Genomic DNA, 21,308 nt, shown 5'->3' with positions numbered 1-21,308 from the left:
GTTTTGCGAGGCAGCAGGGTGCTGGAGGTGGGGCACGGCAGCTGCATTGTCTGTGTGGAACCATAACCGCTGATGTTAGAACAAGTAATAATTTCCCCAATTTCCCCTCAGGCAATATTTAAAATTTCATCATCTAATCTAATTTAACATGAGTGCCGCTCCTCCGTCAACGATGACTGCGGCGTGGAAAACAAGGTGCTAATGGAGATCCGAGTCGAGTCAAGATCATTTCTAGGTGACGATGGAGTGACAGTGAAAGTCATGCTTGTGACTGCGGACAACACTTACTTATATTATACTCACTGAAGTCACAGACAGTTACATTTATGATGTATGACATATACTCACTCATTCGAGTCACAACTAATGTCATGATCTGCGCGGATAGATCTAGAAAATACCAGTGGTAATCAGTTACTTTTGTCTTTCAGTGGTTGACTGTTGATTGTTATTCCCCAAGAATTCTAAATTTTTTCCTAAATACTGACTCTGGCTTACTTTTTTTTAGACCATGTGTTTAAACTGTGACAAAATGGATGTAAGATGATAACTTGCTAGATAACACACTGTCTCTTACACACACACATACACACACACACACACACACACACACACACACACACAACAACACGCACACACATAAACCCACTTATCTTTGATGCTGGGCCCACTGAGCCCATATCTAAGTCCCAGAGTTTATACAACAGCCAGGATACTAACTGAATAGGCTATGTGTTTCGATTTTAGCAACACAATATCAAATATCATTCTCCTTTACACAATTGTGAGACATATTGACAGCAGTTTAAAGGCCCAACACTGTGTTACAACAAGTTGAATCACACGCCGCTGGGCACAGCTGGAAGTGTGGAGGATTAGGGAACCTATTACTGTAATATTAGGAGTGAATGTGTAGAAGGTTGAGAATAGGAAGTCTCACGGCCAATCTCTTCTTCTAATTGCCTTGAAAGCAGTTACCTTCCTGCAATTATTTATTGATTTTTTTCTGCATCCACACTTTCTTCTCCAAATAGGAAACTTGAAAAGCCAAAAATAAAAGATAGAAAATATGAAATATAGGGAAACATTAAAAATAGAGCAGATTTTTAATTTGCAGGTTATCTGTGTGTAATGATCTTGTTTTGTGTTGGAATATCTTCTTGTTAGTTCTGCTCCTACAGAGGCAGTCTATTATACAAATATGGCAAAACGTACCTGCGCCTTGACTTGAATATGTCTATCCTTCACATCAGCAACATTTAGCTATACACATTAATAACTTATAAATTATACATACATTATATACATTATGACAAATATTGTTTTCACTTATCGTGTTTGATTAGACTGTGTGGATGTGCACACAGTGTGGTTGATTGCATATCTCTAATCCTCCTCCCATGCACCTCGTATAAAGCCAACATGGCTCCAGCTCATAGCTTTGACCTTTGCAGAGGTCACACTAGCAGGAATAATTGGTGAAAATGCTAATGTGGGTGTGCGGGGTCTTTAAGCCTTTTTCACAGAGGACATGCTGACGTGTCCCACCAGATACAGTAAATCACAATTAGTAACGTCACCGCAACAAAAACTTACCACAATTATTATTTTTTGGCTAAGAACAAAAGAAACTCTCCTCTGTCTTGTCAGAATTACAAAAAAACATGTCCTGCTGTGACTGTACATGATGATGTTGTGTTGTGCGTCAGCGACACAGTCATTTCTCCACAGCAATTTAAAGACGTGAAGGTTCAAAAAGCACTCGAGCCATTTTAAAGAGGATGAGGCACACTGTGATGCACATCCACTCACATGGTGATCCAGAGCGAGTTCAGTGATGTAGAGTAAGAAAAGATCTCATAGAATTTGTGTGATTTGCATACATTGTGTAACAATAAGAACCATGCTCAATTTGTAATGCAATTGGACAGTGACTGGCCCCCTCACCTCATTTCTGGCCCTATGACAGAGTGTCTGCGGAGCGTGGCCCTGGCCTGGGCGTTTGTCAGGTTGGAGGTAGGTTCTCCGTTGAGGGCCAAGATGGCGTCCCCCACCCCCAGCCTGCCATCCTGGCTAACAGAGCCCCCCTGGACCACACTGCGCACCAGCATGCCTGAGCCGTCGTTGATAGCACTCACCGACATCCCTGCCAACACGCACACATGTACACAAACACACACACACACACACAGACACAGACAGGTGAGTGGAAGGTTGGCTAACGCTGCTTTGAATACATGCCAGACAGACAGAGAGTGGCTGAAACAAACATCTGACAGCGGCATAATCAGCATAATCAAGACAGACACTAGGCAGATTAGCACACAAACATGGCAACACATGCTTGACATTTACACAGCAACATCCTTCACAGTCGCGCTCGCATAAGGTGCACGTACACACTCACACCCACAGGGGGCACAGGGCACAGGTGACGAGAGGGGAAACACATGCCAGTCGTACAAACACCTAACTTTGGCATTATCAGATTGGATGCTGGGCGGATTACACAAGCACTTCATTAATGCAAACAGGCAGAAGCAGGTAAATCAGGCGTCACAGACACACACACGCGCACACCTTGTGCACACACACATACACACACTGCAGAGGAGAAAGGCTAGAACAAATTACTCCGTCTGGTCTATGGCGCCTGTGCTCTACACGCTATCTAACGACTAGGCACATCCACAACACTATGGTCGTACATAATTTGAAGTTGATCAAAGAAATGACTTTGGGCTTATTCTTTTTTGATCAAATAGTTTATTGCTTTTAGTGTTACATTCAAATTACAATACAATCATAGTGCCTGGAATACAGTCAACTGGAGACACAGCTACTGACGCTGGACAAAACAAACAGAAGACACACATTTCCATGACATGACAGGATGTTTAAAGAAATGATGTTGGAAGAGTCTCAAAGAAAGTGTTGAAATGCTAAAAGACAGCATCAAAATACAGCTATCACAACTTCATGGATGATTTATGGAAAGTAACCACATGAGAGGAGCATCAATTTTTTCTAACCATAACCAAATGTCTTTAGGGTACCGTGACTTTGTAGTAAGTGCATTAGGTTCACACCATACAGAAATAAGCAAAGATGTATAAATACTCTGCTTATATTCTCGGGTTTAGACGATCAAGGCAAGAAAACCAACCCTTTTCCTTTCACAGCCTAAAAGCCGTTCAGTCATTGTCGTGTTAACAGCTTTTTACTGTACATACACGTCTCATCTCCAACATTGGGCATTGAGTCATAAATACGTACTGGATAGAATTTAACATTGTACCTAATCATGCGAAGAATTTTAAGCAGTACCAATAAATGATGTACCACAAACCCCCATTTTCAAGCCTTACAGGTACGCACAGACGTTAACTCTGCCCATGGTGAAGCTTTCAATATGTTTAACTTTGCAAAAACCTATATCACACAGAAATCTGTTAAACCCTGCTCCACATTTTGATTTCCAGAGAAGAACTATGCTACTTTCATATCTCAGCAATAAAACCTGCAATATTTTAAACACATGAAAACCAAAGAATGCAGTGACACACAGACTGGTGGTTATGACCTTGAATTCCTCTACCTACGACAATTTACATAATTTCAAACTTTCTCACACACAAACACACATTTGCGCACACACACATGCAGTGTCTTACTAGAGCATATTTCCAGAATATAAACAAGTTTATTTCCTTATGTTTTGCATAGTGCCCTTAGATGAAAGTGCAGGAGCGCCGTACACCCTGTTCTTTGCCCACCGTCATGTTTGAACAGCCAAACATTCGACTTGGAGCACTTAAGACAATTTCCGCTCAACACTGTGGTAGAAAAATAACTATATTCAAATAAGTTCAAAGTATTAAAGTAATAAATACTCATTGGTTTCAATATTACTTCTTATTTCTCATAATGTTGGCCTTTCATGCACCCCCTTAATAGTCTCTCAGACACAAATACACACATACAGCACACACTCACACACACAGAAACACACACACACACAGTATCCATATCCCCTCTCAGGTACGTGGAGCACACCACTTCACCACTCCTCTTCAGTGCAGCCGTCATCACCGCCTATTAGTGTCATTATCGCCATGCCGGCGACGTACACACACCAAGACATCATCACCACGAGAAAGACGGAGAACATACCAAGGCTACGGTTGCCCCGGACAACAGTGATAGACTTCTCAAAGCTGGTGGGGGGAAGAGGGGGAGGGGCTTTCTGCCTGTCGTGGTCCATGACGCCAAAGCGATGACGTGGCTGGTTTTCCTGTGAGAGAGAGAGAGACAAACAAAGGGCAGGAAGGTGAGATAACAAATACATCATACATGAGTAGGGTTGCAAAGGGGGGGAGCATGTTCAGTAAATTTCCGGAAACTTTCCATGGGAGGTAAAGTTCTGGAAATTTGAAAAAAAAAATTAAAGATTTTAAAGATGTATGGAATGCAGCACACGCTGCACGTTGAATTCAAACCTCCACTGTGGATTTCTCCATCACATGCACAGATCATTCCCAGCATCCTGCACACTACAGCAGGGCTATTGAGACCTGCTGTAGTGTTCAGAACTAGTCACGTAAGTTTCGATGATATTACTTGGGAAAATATATGAACATGCTGATTGAGGATGGTTCATCTGTTCATCTAGCATATTTCTATTCATTTATCCATCAATTGTTAAATATTTTTACAGACAATTCCAATTGTTTGGCCAACTATTTATATCTCTGGAATTGCATTAGTGTTTTTTTACAAGCTTTTTTCTCATCTTATTCTACAGAACAATGCCACATGCACTATCTCATGTGTGGAGACATTTCACCCCAGCCAATGTACAGTAGAAGGACAGGCTGTGTACATTTGAAAATACTGTGCAAAGACCTATGTTAAGAATGACACAAAGATCCCAAAGAATTTAGTCAAGTGCCCTAAGTTTCCTCAGGGCTCAAATCAGCCTATGACAAAAAAAAAATGTTTATATTTATGTCTTTATATGACAAGGTAAATACAGTTAGTAAAAAATACCCACAACATTTCCAGTTTATTCCCGTTAATTCCCATGGAAAGTTTCCAACTTTGAATATTCCCGGAATTTTGTAACCCTATACATGAGTGAGGCCCTCTCCTAATTCACCCCTTAGTCCTACCACTTGGATCTACCCCTTGCTTTTGTGCGTGGACGTGAAGGGGTAGTGTTGTACCATTTCTCTATCTGATGTAAGGCTAGTGGCTATCTAGCCCTTCAAACTACCTTTCTAGCAAATTGCATTCAGGGCGCCCCTATAAACGAAATGGTAGTCGGAAATTGCTGAATGCCTCACGAACGGAAAAAGCTAATTAACACGGGGACCGCTGCAGGGCAAACGTTAGTGGGACATCTTGCAAAACAACCATAGAAAATGATTTTCAGGAAAATTGCTATTCATGACTCTCAATGATCTTTAGTCAATTAAGTGGCAATTGATCAAGTAGCCTAGATGCTGATATTTGACAGAACAAGAGTTTATGTACTCAAGGTGCTATAGGAAAAGCCATTCCAGTTTTTTCTGAAGACAGCCCAAAATCTGTTGCAAGTCTCATGGCAATCCATCCTGACGTTTTCAAGCTAACAACAACGGAACTGATCCACTGGCGATATGTCCAGGGTGTACCCCTCTTCTCGAGCAGTGTTAGTCGGGATTGGCTAAGGCCCATCATGCGAACCTCAAAGGACAGGTGGTATAGATAACGGATGAATGGATGGACGGATGGACATACCAATAGTGGTGGACAACTGCAGATTTGCATTAGTCATGGAGCGCTGAAGTGTTACTTTCGTTTCTATCACCGTTCTTTCACTACTCACTATTATTGACCAAACAATTTCAAACATCTCTTAAGTCCTCTGAATAATTCTGAGATTTGAAACAAGCACAAAGTTAAGACTTCTTTGGTGCTTCCCCCCGGGAACTTCACAAAGAAGAAGGGTTCTTCTTTGAACCATCACAGAAAGTACAAGCCGCACTGAAATTCTAAAGCTACCTTTGCAACAAGTGTGTCTTTGATGTGAGCGCTGACACTAGCTGAGTCTCTTTGTGTCTGTGTGCGTGTGTGTGTGTGTGTGTTTCATTGTGTGTGTGTGTGTGGGGGGGGGAAAGTCTGGCAGAAATGTATGTCCTTGCCATAGCCCAGGTGCCAATTTCTTGCAAGCGGTAAGCACTTTTCTTTGAGAGGCAATTGTTGGTAATTAAGCAAAAGCGAGTACAAAAGACTTCCTCAATAGCTCCGAGTTGAGGCCACAATGGAGAAACCAGTCTTTGACACTGAGCACTTTCTTTATACCTGACCCAGTGATATTGATACAGCCGCCTCTAAGCTCCCCATTATAGAACGTGCACAGAGAGAACAAACACTGTCATGGTAATCTCCTTCAGAGCGGCAAAAACTTCCAGCCGCAGAATCTCAGGTTTGCATGGCAATGAGCAACGCTTCCTGTGTGATGGCCTCAGAGATTCAGACTGTTGGAGTGTTATTGTAACTGTCACTGCAGAGATGTTCCCTGCTGAGCCGAAAGCCTTGAGCGGATGCTCATCCCCATGGATCCTCTTAGATGATACACGATTATTCAACACTGTATTTCACACTGTATTTCTCTTTTATTAAGTTCATGGATTAAATTACGCATCTACCTAATAAAGCCAGAAATCTTGGTCTGTCTGTCTGTATGTAGAGCTCATATCTCAAAATGTTCTTCTTATCAGCTTCACGTTTGGTTTGAGTATTGTCAAGGGTCCAAGGATCCACAGTGTGGAATTTGGGGATTTGGACATTCAGTATTTTCGATATAAATAAACTTTGATTAAACAGGTGACCAGCACTCGGTGCTATCTGCAGCTACGACTAATCAATGGAAGTGACGCAGATCTTGACAGGAGGCACATTCACGACAACTGATTCTCCAGTTCGTGCTTATGTGTCCTGAGAAATTTAGAGCAGGTGAACAGCTCTTAGTGCATCAGCGGTGGAGAGGCTTCAGAGTTCTGTGGACTGAGTCCCACAGCTGGTCTTCACCTGCTGTACCTCTATTACTGCGGGTAACAATTGTTAAGAATAGACACTGCACTAGCTGTGATAACTCTGACAATTACTACAATAACATTTTTTGCAGATATATGATCTACATGCAATTCATGCAAAAAAAGACTTGTGCATGCATCCACCAGAGGGTTAGACAACAACGAACATGCAAGACAGTGGAGGATGCAGTGGTGATAATGTACCAAGAGATAACGTTTAAATGATTTGTGCAGTTTAGACAATACTGCAGCATTTAATACAACAATTCTCATGTTGATGTACTTTTCCCATTGCTCTCCTGTGGTACCACAAGAGTGTGAATGGCACCTCACAAAACTTCAAACATGAGCACAAACTATCCAGTCACATCATTCTTTCCACTGACTGATGCTTATCTCCGACTCACCGTTCTTTTGTAACACTGCTGGCCGAAGCTGTTGTCCTCAGAGTGGAAAGTGTTGGCGAAAGCCTCGGCTGCTTCAGCTAGCAGGCCGAGCTGAGTGTGACTCTCAGTGTCATCGCAGGACGCCCGCAAGCTCCTCTCTGAGATGGGCGTCAAGCCGCCACACAGTTCCAGCTGAAAATACGAAAAATGTCAAAGTTGCGAAAAAATACTGAGTTTGTGAGAAACAAAAAGAGAGAAAAGTGTCTGTGTGCTTTAAAATTAAGCAAATTCACACAGAGGCAAACAGGCTAAAGGAGGTGACTGTGAATTAGACACCCTCTTCTCCTCTCCCCTTCTCTCCATCTGTAGTGTTGTCGAGCATTGTGTTCATCTCTCAGACGCATTAAAAATTCAAATGGCTTGTAACTGGATTCTCTGCTCCTTGTTACTAAGCCACAGCTCAAAACAAAAAGGAGAAGAAATACTGTACTCGAAAAAAATAATCGACACTTATTTACTTGTACTGCATAACTGTGGCTTTTTTGAGATGATAAAATAATACTTTGATGAAAATTGAATGAAGTATAAAAAACACTTGAATTTATGGGTGGCAAACACGTTGTAATGTAATGAGGAAAAGAACTGTACAGTTTTGCCATTCACTCATTCACACACACGTTCATAAATTGCATCTGCAGCAATTTCTTTATCACACATCACTCATACACTGTTGGCACGCCCGATTTTGCCCAAGGACACTTTGGGTAATGGAATGGGGGAGACTGGGATAAAACATGCAACATTCTTGTTAGTGGACATACCGCTCTAACCCCTAAGCCACAGCCGACCCTAATGCCCTTGCAATTTCATATTTGATATCTTCATAAAAGCACATGGAGATGAAATGCATACATTTCTCAGGCATTTCAACTACTGCATCAGCCAAAAAAGGACAAACGTCTCTGGTTGTTTAATCTCTAAAAAGTTTGTAAACCAAATTTTGCGAAATTGATCTATACCAATATATATATACACATTGTCGTCTCTTTCCTTTGTTGAGAAGTTTCTTTCCGTTAAGTAAAAAGTGCTATGTCTTAAAATATGGAACTATAAGTAATGTGTCTCCCACAAATACTGAAATAAACATCTAATGAAATGAAATCGTGGGCTGCCCAAGACGCCCAGCAGTTAAGGTGCTGCTGACTCCGAGCTGAGACTATGAACTTTATTGGATGTAATTCCCCACCGCTCCCATCATTACCCTCTGCTGACAGATATCAAATCAAACACTGAAATTTAATTATCTGCACATACCGGCAGGGGTTTGGCAACACCGATGCGGACAGGGCCATAACCGGTGGATTTAAGGACATACACAGCATAATCCAGGCTGGAACCTTCCAGGTCGGTTTCATTGACAAACATGAGGCGGTCGCCGGGCAGCAGGCGACCATCTTGATCTGCTACACCCCCAGGCACCATGGAGCGGATGACCAGCACTGTTTTAGTGACATCTTCTGGATCCTGGAGTGAAACATAAGATTGAATATAGTCTGGTTACTGAAGATATTCAGAAACATTTGTTGCATAATTTAAAACGAGAGATAAAACAACAGGATGAAAGAGAATTTTTAATTATAGGAAAAGAAAAATGGACTGGTTGGTCTCATAGAGGAGCAGTCAGATTTAATAAAGCTGCTATTTCCTAACATGGCTTGAAAGTTTTGGAAGATAAATGCACAGAATACAACAATTCTCCCTGTAGAATACAAGAGTGTCTGCTTCTCTATTCTCTGAGTGTTCTCCCTGTCCAACCTGACACCGATATTCTTCGACTGTAGCCTATTGCAGTCTGTTTCTATTTGTAGAAAGACTCGGGGGCACGTCTCTGACCTGGTAGTCCAGGATACTGAAGCCCAGTCCCGACTCGCCTTTCTCCAGCTCGACCACCTGAGCCTCTCTCTCCCACATGGCCAAGGGAGGTGACATGGGTGGTACGCCACGCTTGGTGATGTCCTCGGCCGTAGGACAGGGGATGACACAGCCCTGGTCCAACTGGAACAAGAGGGGGGAGAGAGGACACAGAGAAGATCATCATATCAGCTGCATTTTGAATTGTACTTTTAAATGCAGAGTAGATGTAGTTTATATGGACTTAAGGAAAATGATTTAAGCACTAATAATAAACCCAACTGCCTTCACCTTGTCATTGAACTCAGCCAGCAGCTCTTTCAGGGTGAGGCGGACTTCATCATCATTTTCCTCATCACTGTCTGGAATTGAAGGCGGGGCAACTCGGGAGCACACCAGACATACATGGATCGGCAGCTCCTTCAGAAGATTGACCACCTCCTTATGTGTCTCTCCAATGAGAGGGATCCCATTCATCTGGCAGGAAGATAAATTGTGTATAAAATAATTGGAATATTAAAGAATGATACAAAATAAATAAATAAAATAAGTATTACAAGAAGCAGTATAATCGTGCTGTAAGGTGACTTAAAAAATTAAAGTAAGTTCAGATCACAAGTGCAGTAGAAGCACATACATCAAATATGTTTTAAATAGCAATATAAAAGAGGAAAAGAATATAAAAATAGTGATTATATATAATTTATTACTCTCCATTATATGTACATACATGTGTATAATATATTAAATACATACATACAAAGTGGTTGTTGGTCGCATTTCTCTCTACCATATTGTAGAGTCTCAATCTTTCTCTGTAATGTGCTTTGATTTGAAAGACAAGGCAGTTAGCAGTGGATAATTTCTCCAAGACGAGCTCCGGTACAATGACTGCTCATCATGATGAGTGATATGTGTGGGTGTGTGAACTTGAACCAGTGGAAGGGAAGGAGGGCAAGTTCTCCCCCTACAGTACAGGCACAGCTGCACAGAGGCACACACACTCACACCCACCTCCTTACAACTGATGTCACTGCCTTAAGGGAAAAAAGTTTTATAGTTTACTTGAAATCCTGAGAAAACTAAACTTTACGGTAAGGTTCAAGCAACAATGTCTTGTGTTTATGTAGATATTGGAAGGGCATGATGCTACCAAGTAATGTTACTGTTCTTTAACTGTGCTTTAAAGAACAGGTTATAATTAACATATGGCTATTATTATTATTACAGTTTTCAGTTTCATTTGTTTGTGTGTTAGCAGGATAACACCCCCAAAAATATATATTACAGAAGGGCAAAGGCCTCACCCGGGGAAGGACCTATTAAATTTTGGTGCAGATCTGGATAGGGGGAGGGATCCATGAATTTATTTTTCACTTTCTTTAACATTGCGAGATACAACGTGTTGATTTCTCAAAAAGTATATATATAAGTATATTTTTGCAGTGTGAGTGCAGATAAAAATAGAATTCCAGATCTACTGAATTTACATGTGGTTTCATAAGTGGACTGTTGGGACACTACTGACTGTCATTCTAGATATATGTAGTAGTATTGCCAACTGCTTGAAAGCTGGAAACATGAGAGAAACTATGGTTGTGTGAACTGATGATGATCCATGACGGAACATCTTTATGATCCATCCACTTATATTCCTCAAGATGTGCCGAAGTAATCCATCCCTCACGGATCATATCTTTGTCGACTGACTAAAAGGATGAGTAGCAGAACAGTGGGCTGAGAGGATCAGCTTCAGTTGGTTACCTCCAATATCTGGTCTCCAGTGAAGATCTTATCACTTTGGCCAATGGGCCCCTCAGGTAAGACGGAGCACAGGTAATGATGTCCAGCCCGAGCCTCCAGACTGATGCCCAGACCACTTGTCTCGCTGAAGCGCTCCAGCTGACACACCTAAGAGAGCACAGGGACAAATGAGCGGTGGAAAACAAAGGAAGAACCGCAGATACTTCATACTGTAGGAAGTAAGTAGTGTTTTTGTCTGTAGATGAGTAATTGCGTATATATTATTATAATGATGTTCTTCTAATAAGGTAGGTAAAATGTTGTACAATATAAAGATACTATATTAACATATTTACAATACTAATAATAACAATATTTCAAGACCCAATTGGACCTTGCATGGCCAATCCTTAGGCAGTGTCAACCCTTTGGGTGGGTAGGCGTCTCTTAGCTCCGCCTCCCAGCACTGTGTTCTAAGGACATTTTTTGAATTTCCAGAGATGCTTCATTCAAAAAGGGATGAAGCTACACATTAATTCCTATCTACTTAACAGAGGTACGTACAATAACTTCATATCGGGGTCCAACTGCATGCTGCCACCTCTTCCTCAGGTACTCCTCTTCAGCTGGCATCAGTTTCCCGCCTGTAGATTGTGTACAAAAATATCACCCTCATTTCTACCACACGGGAAAAGAAAAAAAGACAAACACAAATCCCTAATCACATTGTCCCTGGCCCGAGATCTAATCAACGCAACAATAGGAACCTATTTGAAAGCATCAGTATAGTTGTTTTATAAAGAGAAGATGATGTAGTTCTCAAGGTGGCAAATCGAGATTTCAACACACAACTCTGTGGACACAAGCATGCACATTCACATCCAGCATCTTGTGTTTTTTTTTGGTTTGGCAAACTAATATTTTCTTGTTCAGCTATTAAAGCCTCCACAGCAATCAGCGCTTATTTGACTGTACTCTCTAATCAAGCCAAAAAAATACTTGTCTAAATAAAGCCATGTATGCAGGCGGGCCGAGAGACAAATCATCTGGAATGAGTTGAATGAGTTGGATAAACACAAGACTCCACAACACTATAAATAGACTCCCATCAACGAGCATGCCTCACTGCCACATCGCTGTTCCCTGAGCCCAATTAGCATATCAGACTAAGCCCCATGATCCAGTTCCAGACTGCAGTGCAGCATGGGAAAGGGAAGCTTACCGTTTCTGAAATCATGTCGGGGTCGTCTGTTAGCGTATGCTGCTCGCCGGGAGATCTCACGCAGGGAGCAGATTCCTGGGGGACGGAGGAACACAGTTGAGCCGAAATTCAATCATATTTGAGTTTTAAACAAAATTAGAATTATTACAGCAAAGCAAACATGTAAGAGAAGAATGTAATGTTCATCACACACAAAGCTCATTGTCTGAACAGATATTGCAATTTTTCTCATTATCTAACAAGATATCATATCTGATTAGTAACACAGGTTTACATCACTGCACACTGGCAAATCTAAATTTGCTCAGTTCGTTCCAAAACCAATACATCCCCCCAGCTCAAAGCACCTGTCTCTTGAATCCTGTTGAGGCCCACTCTGTAGGGATTCCCCTCGTGGAAGCTGTGGGAGTGTCGGAGCGGCTGCAGGGGAGGAACCGGTGGCAGGATGTGACTCAGACGTACGGATTTCCTGAGCAACCTCAGTCGGACCAGGGGCCCCGTCCTCCTAAGCACCTCCATTGCCCTCTGCTCACTGCAGCCATGCATGCTCACGCCATCTACCTGTGGGCAGGGACAGGGAAACGAGTAAATGAGAAGAGTAAAGGCTAATTTATGCTCAATGCTAGATACATATATAGAAATGGACGGAGCCTTTCGACTGTAATCGACGTTCATTTAATTAGTAATTGTCATCATCTTAACCTACAAATGGGGACAAAACCGACCAAACAGAGCTGCACCACTGGGAATCATAGTAGGGCAATACAGCCAATAGTTCAAGCGAGACAAACACAGGACAGCCAAACTTGTGAGGAGAGACTTTGCAAGATTGAGGCATCAACACGATGTGAACATGCCCTTCAACAATGTGTCTATTTCCTAATCTCTTGGTACATTATCACTACAACCTTCTCCACTGTCACGTATGTTTGTTGTTGTCTAACTCTGACACCTCTGGTGGATTCATGCTAACATGCTAACGTAAAAAGTGCATGGAAGTGTATGGGCAGTGACAGTTACGTCATTTGAAACAGACGGATGACTTTTAAAGGAAATATATATGAGTCTTAGGGATGAACGGAAAGGTGAAGTTATAATGCAGACAGAAGTGTTTGTGGATGGAGTGGATGATATGAAGGTACAACAAGTGCCAGTAAATCAAAGAGCAACTCAGAGAAGATCGATAGTCATCAAAAATGAAGAGATAGAGGAAGATGGAAAGAAAATTTAAAACAAGAGTTGATGAAGAGATGGATGGGGCAAAAGTAAAAAAGAAAACCTAGAATTCTACTTCATCAGCTGAAAAATAACCTAATTGGTGAGGTTGGAACTACTCAAAGTTGCAAACAGTGCAGATTTTGAGATTCTGAAATTGTTAAGATTCAGCAGAGAATATATTTGAGACAAGAAGGTATTCAGAGTCTACAGGGAGAAAAATGAAAAAGGTATCTATTGCGAATTTGGTGGAACTCACAGATAGAACAATATCTCCAATGTGGATGCGTCCATCTTGATCAATAGCGCTGCCTTTCACAATGCTCTTCACCATCACACCGGCACTGTACACTGAGGAGGTAGAGATGCATTAAAATAAACTTAGTATCGATTGTGTTGTTCCTTAAAAACTCACAGGTCATCAATAATGTTTTGCATAAGCCAGAGAGTCATAACAGTTTTATTATTGATCCAGTTTGTTTCTTGTGACTTGGGAGATGTTATTACCTGAATTGAGGTCACCTATGTAGCTACAGATGGTGAATCCCAGGCCCTGGCTGTTTTTAGTGAACTGCACACTGAACTCATACTCATCATTCGAGTCATTGAGCTGGAAAAGAACACGGAGCCACACATTTTATTCTCATGCTTTGGGTTTAAAGAATACTTTATCACACATTTAATGTCACTGAATCAATAAATATTTCATTAAAAATATTATGATTGAATACATTTTGGCACTATATTTCTTCACATACCTGGCCATCCAAGCTGTCCTGGCTGAGGGCAGGTGAGGATAGGTGGTTGTCCTTGGTCATATCCCTGGCAATGAGCAGCTTCACCTTGGTACCAGCATTTCGCAGCACCTGGGCCAGGTGGTGATTTGTGAAAGAATGAAAAGTGAGGGTGACGGAACAAATAGAACATAACATTTAACTTTATTTATAACCAGTCAATCAGTTTTCGTTATTGAATATTTGTTTCTTCTTAACCACAAAAATATTTGAAAACACTCACTGACGCTTTCTAACATTTTCTAGTGTGCTGTTTCATTTGCGTCAGTATCAGTTGCCAAGTAGCATTTAACTCATTGCTGCTTCCAGAGGCCAGAGGATAGAAAACACCTACAGATCCTTTATGGTGGGTAAAAATTGCAGTTGAAGAGGCTTTGAAGACTTTTTTTTTCAGTTTTACAAAAGAAAAGGAAGTTTAAGCCAAGCTAGCAGTAAAGTGATATGTTAGGCAAACATATCACTGGTTCATTTGTCTACCTGAGCTTTCATAAAAAAAAAAAAAAAACAGTGATCCGGCTACTGCTAAGTTATTTTGTTGTTATTCAAACACCTACGGAATAAAGTATTATGACTACAGAAAATGACTCATGCAGCAGTCAAATTCATCATCAACTTTTGTAAAGTTTCAACAAACCATGCCTCACCTGTGCCACCTGCTCACTGTTCATGCCCGCCAGGTCTGTGTCTCCGATGCGCAGGATCTGATCTCCACTACGCAGACGTTTATCCTGAAGGGGCCCCATACCAGCAAAAATTATTCAGAAACTGGTCTTTGTAAAAATATTCAAACACATTCTAGTCAACACATTTCACCAAATAACAATTCATTAAAGATAGGAAAAGTGTGACAACTTGGAAAACTTGATTTGATCATGAGATTGATTCTACTCTTAGACTCTCCACAGCCTCAGGATCTTGATATGAAACACTTGGTTTTAGCTCCTGTCTCTTAAAGCCAAAATGTCAGACTAGCCCTTTATTCAAGCTTTGTCTATTTGACTGTCATATACTGTGACTGACAAGTGGTTTTACCCGGCCGGCAGCTCCTCCAGGAAGGATGGTCTTGACCATGACCCCTGTGCTCCGCCCTCCTATGATGCCAAAGCCAAGGCCCTTCCCGTCATTGGTCAGCTCAATCATCTCCACATGACGCCTCTAATCCGGTGAAAAGAAAGAGAGAGAGGAAAATCTATTCCAATTAATCCAAAGGTGAAACAGCACTAACAGGCTAGTGCTGAATGTGCTTGGTACACTTGCTTATCTACATCCACAGACACACATTTAGCTCTACAGTTACACCTCACTTGTAAGATTACTGTACCTCGTGAGCGATAGCAGCCAGGTTTCTGCCCATCGACATGGTGCGGGAGATCCGAGGGGGCGTGCAGTACTAAAAAATAAATGTCACATGTAAAATAAAAGCAAACCGTAAATGACACTAGGTTAGCGGAGCAGCCGATTACGCTCAACCGAAATCCCCAGATGATGTAAATCCTGCTTTGCTCTTGTTTTATAATGGAATGTGATATTCTCAAATGTGATGTGTGACATTTCCCATGGTGACCTGTTACATTTTACAATTGAAAGAAAAAGAAAATGATTTGCTCGTTTCATGAAGTGAGTGCTTTAAATATAAAATCCCCCCCCATTACTCAACGTCCTCTCAAATGACCTTTCATTTATGATGGACATTTTACGTACCTGAGATTCGGTCTGAGTGCAGTTGTTGGGATAGATTTCTGAAAAGGACAGATCCTGCGAGCCCAGGGAAGACATGCTGCCCTCCCTGTGGGAGGATCTGTTCTCCATGGCCCATGTGTAAGAGTCACTGTGACACAGAGTCTTCAGCCCCACTGGTATGCCCGGGCATGGTCCATAGTTCATGGATACAGATTTGGAAATGCCCTTCCCCTGCTAGGAGCAGATAACGACACATGGCGAGGTGTGAGACAGGTTGGGATTGAGAGGAAACAGATGAAATGGAGTAGGATTGGAGGATGCAAGGAAAGGGAGAAAGATTGTTAGGGAAAATGGATGAGGACGATAAAGAGATGGGGGAACAAGGGTTGATAGAAAGGTGAAAACATTAATTGAAGAGAGGAGATATCGAGGCAGAGAGAAATGGGACGACGGTGAGAGAGTGATTGTGGGCAAATGGAGAAGATAAAGAAGTCGAGGAAAGAAGAGAATTGTGAGCCGATGAGGAAAGAGGTGGGAGAGAGAGAGTAGAGAGAGAGGACAGGAGAAAATATATAGGGGAATATGTTTGAAATGGAGCAGAGGGAAAAGATAGGAGAGCAAAAACCCAAGGATCTCAGATAAAGGTTTCTCTTCAATACCAAACGAACACAAAACACAACCCTTTTGTCTTTGAGATTTTCTGTTTCAAAGTTGAAAAACAAATTTCAGGAGATGCTTTTTTGATTTATATACCGTTCCGCTCTAACAACTCAGAAACCTGTTGGAAGAGCAGAAGTCGCATAAAAGATAAAACACTATGAAAACACCAATAGGGCGACTTCACACCGCAAGAATGTGCACTTATATTCCATTATTTTATTATATAATATACAGGAACATGAACTAATTGAAATGGTGTCAGTGTCTTTCCTGATAAAAATAAAAGGAACCCTTTGACATGTGTTTCCTGAAAAGCGGAGATGATGAAAAGCTCTGGCAAACACCGCACTGACAATGTGGTAAAGCCTGTGCCTGTAGACTTTGTGACTTTATAGGGTTAGCCTGTTACGGCAAACCACAACAGGCAATTACCAAGCCGCAATGCTGACCACTGACAGATATGCGGGCCTTGATACAGACCCACACACAGACACACACACTGTGTGTTACTATACATGCCAAGCCCTAACCCCAACCCTCAAGCAAAAAGCTCAATCTTGACCTGAAACTAAACTTAACCTAAACTAAACCCAAACCTCAACTAGCCTTAAAACTTGTATTCACCTTAACATTTAATAATTAACACTATGGGGACCCCATAATGTGACTGTGCAAACAGATTAAGGTCCCCAAAACATAATTGTAAGTAATACCCGGACCACACACAAACACATATACACACACAGATAATCTAGTCTCTGTGACTTCATTGACTTACATTGATTTCCTCACCCTAACCTAAACCTAAATCTAAACCTAACCTTAAACCCTTCTACACCTTAAAATGTAAGGATTTATGTTATGAGGAGACAAGTCCCCATGAGGTTGTAAACAGATGTAGGTCCCCACAACATCAGTTATATCTATACCACACACACACACACACTTCAGCTTAACACGTATGACAATAGTACAGATGACTTCTGCAAACTCCTCAACATGATACATCGCCACTTCTTCCTTCCCCTCTCTCCTTCACGCTCCCTCTCTCCCTCTCTTGCTCGTTCTCAGGGCTTTAGTGGTAAGCTTAGGTAAGCTGATTACTCATCCCGTTTGGCTCCCGCATTCAGTATTTTGGGAACGATTCCGGCTCCTTCCCCAACCATTCAGTATACACCGAACACCTACGCACTCATGCTCATGCTGTACCTTCGCCAGGGGCTTCCGCTTAGCTTGCTGTAAGCTGAGTATGTGGAGGAACAGGGGGCTCTGCAGGACGGTCTTCAGCAGGGAGAGCTTCTCCTGTGTGGGGGCCTCCCCCCGCTCCTTCAGTTTAGCTTGTAGTCTCCCCACAGCCTCCAAGGCACGCTGCGTATCTGCAGAGAAATAGCAAACCGTTTGTAACAGGATTTCAACTGTCTGGCTTTGTGCTACAGTTTCCAAATGTTGCTGTGGCTCCTGGGTGACCGTGACCACAAACTCAAACCTCTCAGGGAAATAGTTATGAAATGTCAACAGTGAACAAATACTGTTGGGCAAACGAAGATATTTTCTCCTGAACATTTGTGTTTAGAATACAAAATCACATCCTTTCTCAGCTCTGATGCACAGTGTGATAACTAAGAAAATATCCCTGAACCACGGCTGCTAGAGTTCCTTCCATTCAAAGGTGTTTATAATACTGTTGTATGCTTCTCTTCTCAAATCAAAATAGGACTTGTGACTTGTGACTGAAGCATAGGCAGGAAGGCTTTTAAAAATCTTAATCAAGAATCATAGGATAATAGTAAAGGAGGACGTGCAAACCATTTCACAAAAAAACACATAAGAAGAAACCAATAATAGAGTCTTGTTGTCAGGTCATATTGCACTTGTTTATTTGGTGGAGCAGCAGCTAATGAGCGCAAGCCACAACTGCGGTAATTGTATGTGGCAGAAGGTTAAGACCCTGTAAACTCTTCACCACCAAAGGTTTGACTACCGACCAGACTGCGAGCCCGGTGCCACCTGTGTAGATGTAAGTATTCTTTCTCGTCTGGCTGCTGCAGCCTTGGCTGACACCTTAATTCTAAGCCTCTGACGGTGGCTGGGGTGCGGAGGTGTCTAACCGAGGTCACTGGAACATGGCTGGCTTAAAAAGCAGAGATCTACATCTGCAAGGCCCCAAATGCACTTACCCATGATTTCCATCGTGTAGCCTGTTGACAGATTGTTGGGATGAGCTGTTGCTGTGCGACTTTTAGTGCGCCTTTAGTTAGGAGTCAGTTCTTCACCGTTTGGCACCTGGATAGCAACAGAACACAAACGGTTTATGCTTCAGCAAGACCTTTCAACAAAGCAGTCAGTATATTTACAGTTCCATGAGGGTGTATGTAGATGATTTTTGGCGAGGACAAGTCGAGTCTCTACTGTAGATACATTTTTTATTCTGATATATAGCTTAAGAGACCACCGCGAGATAATCAGTGTCTCTGATTGTAGAATTTAGATTATTGTTCTTGTCTTTAAACCATTGACAACATTTCCTTCAAATTCCAAGGTCTGGAATGAAATTGCAACGATACCTCAGAGGATGCAGAGTTGAGACAAATCTATAGAGCCCGATTTTCTTCTAAAAACCCTTTCGATCATCCTCCCTGACCTTGTGCATAAACAAGTATTTCTTTTACCTGTGTTCAGCAGCATGTATACTATCACATAGCCTCACCTACAAGGCCTGTGCCATGCTTGTTTGCATGCGCCTTCCTTGACAACTAATGCTCTTTAGCGGGGATTTAAATCTTCTCCAAAAGGCTTTATCAGCCAGTGATGGTAATGAACAGCGACACATGGCCTCCCGAACATTCTGGCTAGAGGGTGGGGGGAGAGAGAGCCTGTATTCCTTCAAAATATGATCCCAATGACATGATTTGATTTTTCAAGACGAAGAGCTGGAAATGACAACGTACCATCTGAAATCTAATTAGGGGCCATTGATAGGCACGATGGGTATCGCAGTACTTCTATGCCCTTCACGGCAGCCTCATTAAATCTTTATCTTATACCTGTTGATGGTAAAGCCATGCTGGGAGAGAAAAAAATAACAGATGACTGATTTGCAGTGATTAGGTTCATTAGCCTCTAATTTGATATGGAATCTATAGAATCAATCTGTTAAATGAACGAGCTGTTCACATCAGATCTATCCCCGTGACGAACACACGGGCATTAGCTCACAAGCGTCCGCTGCGCCTCTCACCTCCATCGCGTCTCCTCGGTGGCGGCCGATCAACAGGTCCCCACGGAGTTCCGCGCACAGCCACCGTGAGTTTATCGGTGCCGCGAGACACTTCCCCCGCAGGGAGCAGTCACAGCAGCCAAACGAGGGACGCCGCGGTATGAATCGATCGAGACGCAAGAAGCTCGAGCGCTTTATTTCCCCAGCATTGTGTCCGCGCGGCTTGTGCACGCTCGGGGCCACAGTGCGCATGTCACCCCCCGGTGTGATCTTCAGGCACAGAGAGCAGGGCTCATCCCTCATGAAAGGGAACCAGCCTGCAGGTAATCCCGGATAATATGTTACAGTGGAGCCTCCTGCAAATTATTCTCATATAGTCAACTCCAAACTGTGTGTGGGTTAGCCTGCCTACACAATCCCTGTGCCCCATGGACCACATCACTGTGACAACATCATTATAGCACCTTCAGAAAGGAAAGGACAAATGCAATTATTGAATATTCAGACGAAATGGGTTATTAAATCAAATGTAAGATATTCAAATAATAAGTTTCCTTTTTAAGAGTGAAAACAAAAATCATTAAGCTATTTGTAGGCCTGCAATGCAATATGTATTACTTCTACTAGGACTAGTACAACTACTACTACTAATATCAATACCAATAAAATAGTATAACAAAAATTGAATACGAAATTAAAACACCTCTCTTTACCCTTTAAGGATTGTGCTCTTTAGGTTTAAGGATTAACATATTTAACTTTGCAATATTAATTTCCATATGTACAATTCAATGGACAATATGCAACCGTGTAACACTGTACATATGTATTATGCTCACAGTGTATATTCTGTTTACTATTACCTGATGTCTATTTTAAACTGTCGCTTTTAGCTTCTGCAACATGGCAGATTTCCCTCCTATGGGACTAATAAAGAATCATCCTATCTTCTTTTTTAATGTTTGGATACAATTTTGATTCGTCTTTTCTTCCAGTAGCATTTCAGCTTGTTGCTGCCATGAATTTCTCATCACCATGTTAAGGTTGGCCATTATGAGACGACCCCTACCAGACGAAAAGCTCTCTTGAGGCCGAGTGGTCCACGTTCAATGTCTGGCTCACTAAATACCAATCTGGTGTCATGAGGGAACAAGACATCAAACTGATGGAGCCTAAATTAAGACTGTGACATCACCTATATGCCCTGTTTATTTGGGAATGTGCCAATGAATGGAGCTGCACCAACTGTAGGTTACATATTGCAGTTGTCACCCAAAGTGCAATCATGCAATCTCACATTAAATCATGTCTAACAACCTAAAACAACCCACAGCCCAGGCCTCGTGTGTCAGAGTCACACCCACATCATGTTCCCGTGTGAAAGTGTTGGAGCCCCTGTGT

The 21,308-nt window shown here is 42.0% G+C and overlaps 1 protein-coding gene across 1 annotated transcript in view; it reads right to left on the bottom strand.

Moving 5' to 3' along the window:
• Positions 1-18,880, bottom strand: part of si:dkey-92j12.5 (multiple PDZ domain protein) — a 36,973-nt gene extending 18,093 nt beyond the window's left edge. The window contains exons 1-19 of the mRNA XM_053418966.1: positions 18,868-18,880; positions 17,900-18,066; positions 16,052-16,261; positions 15,672-15,740; positions 15,383-15,505; positions 14,995-15,078; positions 14,315-14,422; positions 14,064-14,166; positions 13,816-13,907; positions 12,689-12,902; positions 12,342-12,416; positions 11,684-11,763; positions 11,141-11,287; positions 9,668-9,853; positions 9,359-9,520; positions 8,780-8,989; positions 7,487-7,657; positions 4,174-4,294; positions 1,948-2,146 (exon numbers count right to left, since the gene is read on the bottom strand). Of these exons, the coding sequence (XP_053274941.1) occupies positions 1,948-2,146; positions 4,174-4,294; positions 7,487-7,657; positions 8,780-8,989; positions 9,359-9,520; positions 9,668-9,853; positions 11,141-11,287; positions 11,684-11,763; positions 12,342-12,416; positions 12,689-12,902; positions 13,816-13,907; positions 14,064-14,166; positions 14,315-14,422; positions 14,995-15,078; positions 15,383-15,505; positions 15,672-15,740; positions 16,052-16,261; positions 17,900-18,066; positions 18,868-18,880 (2,534 nt within the window). The remainder of the gene's footprint in view (positions 1-1,947; positions 2,147-4,173; positions 4,295-7,486; positions 7,658-8,779; positions 8,990-9,358; positions 9,521-9,667; positions 9,854-11,140; positions 11,288-11,683; positions 11,764-12,341; positions 12,417-12,688; positions 12,903-13,815; positions 13,908-14,063; positions 14,167-14,314; positions 14,423-14,994; positions 15,079-15,382; positions 15,506-15,671; positions 15,741-16,051; positions 16,262-17,899; positions 18,067-18,867) is intronic.
• Positions 18,881-21,308: the final 2,428 nt, after the last annotated feature.

The sequence above is a fragment of the Pleuronectes platessa genome, chromosome 3 (assembly GCF_947347685.1).
Source record: "Pleuronectes platessa chromosome 3, fPlePla1.1, whole genome shotgun sequence".
Taxonomy (NCBI): Eukaryota; Metazoa; Chordata; class Actinopteri; order Pleuronectiformes; family Pleuronectidae; genus Pleuronectes; species Pleuronectes platessa.
Note: the sequence above shows the minus strand (reverse complement) of the source record. Positions and strands in the feature narration are given on the sequence as shown.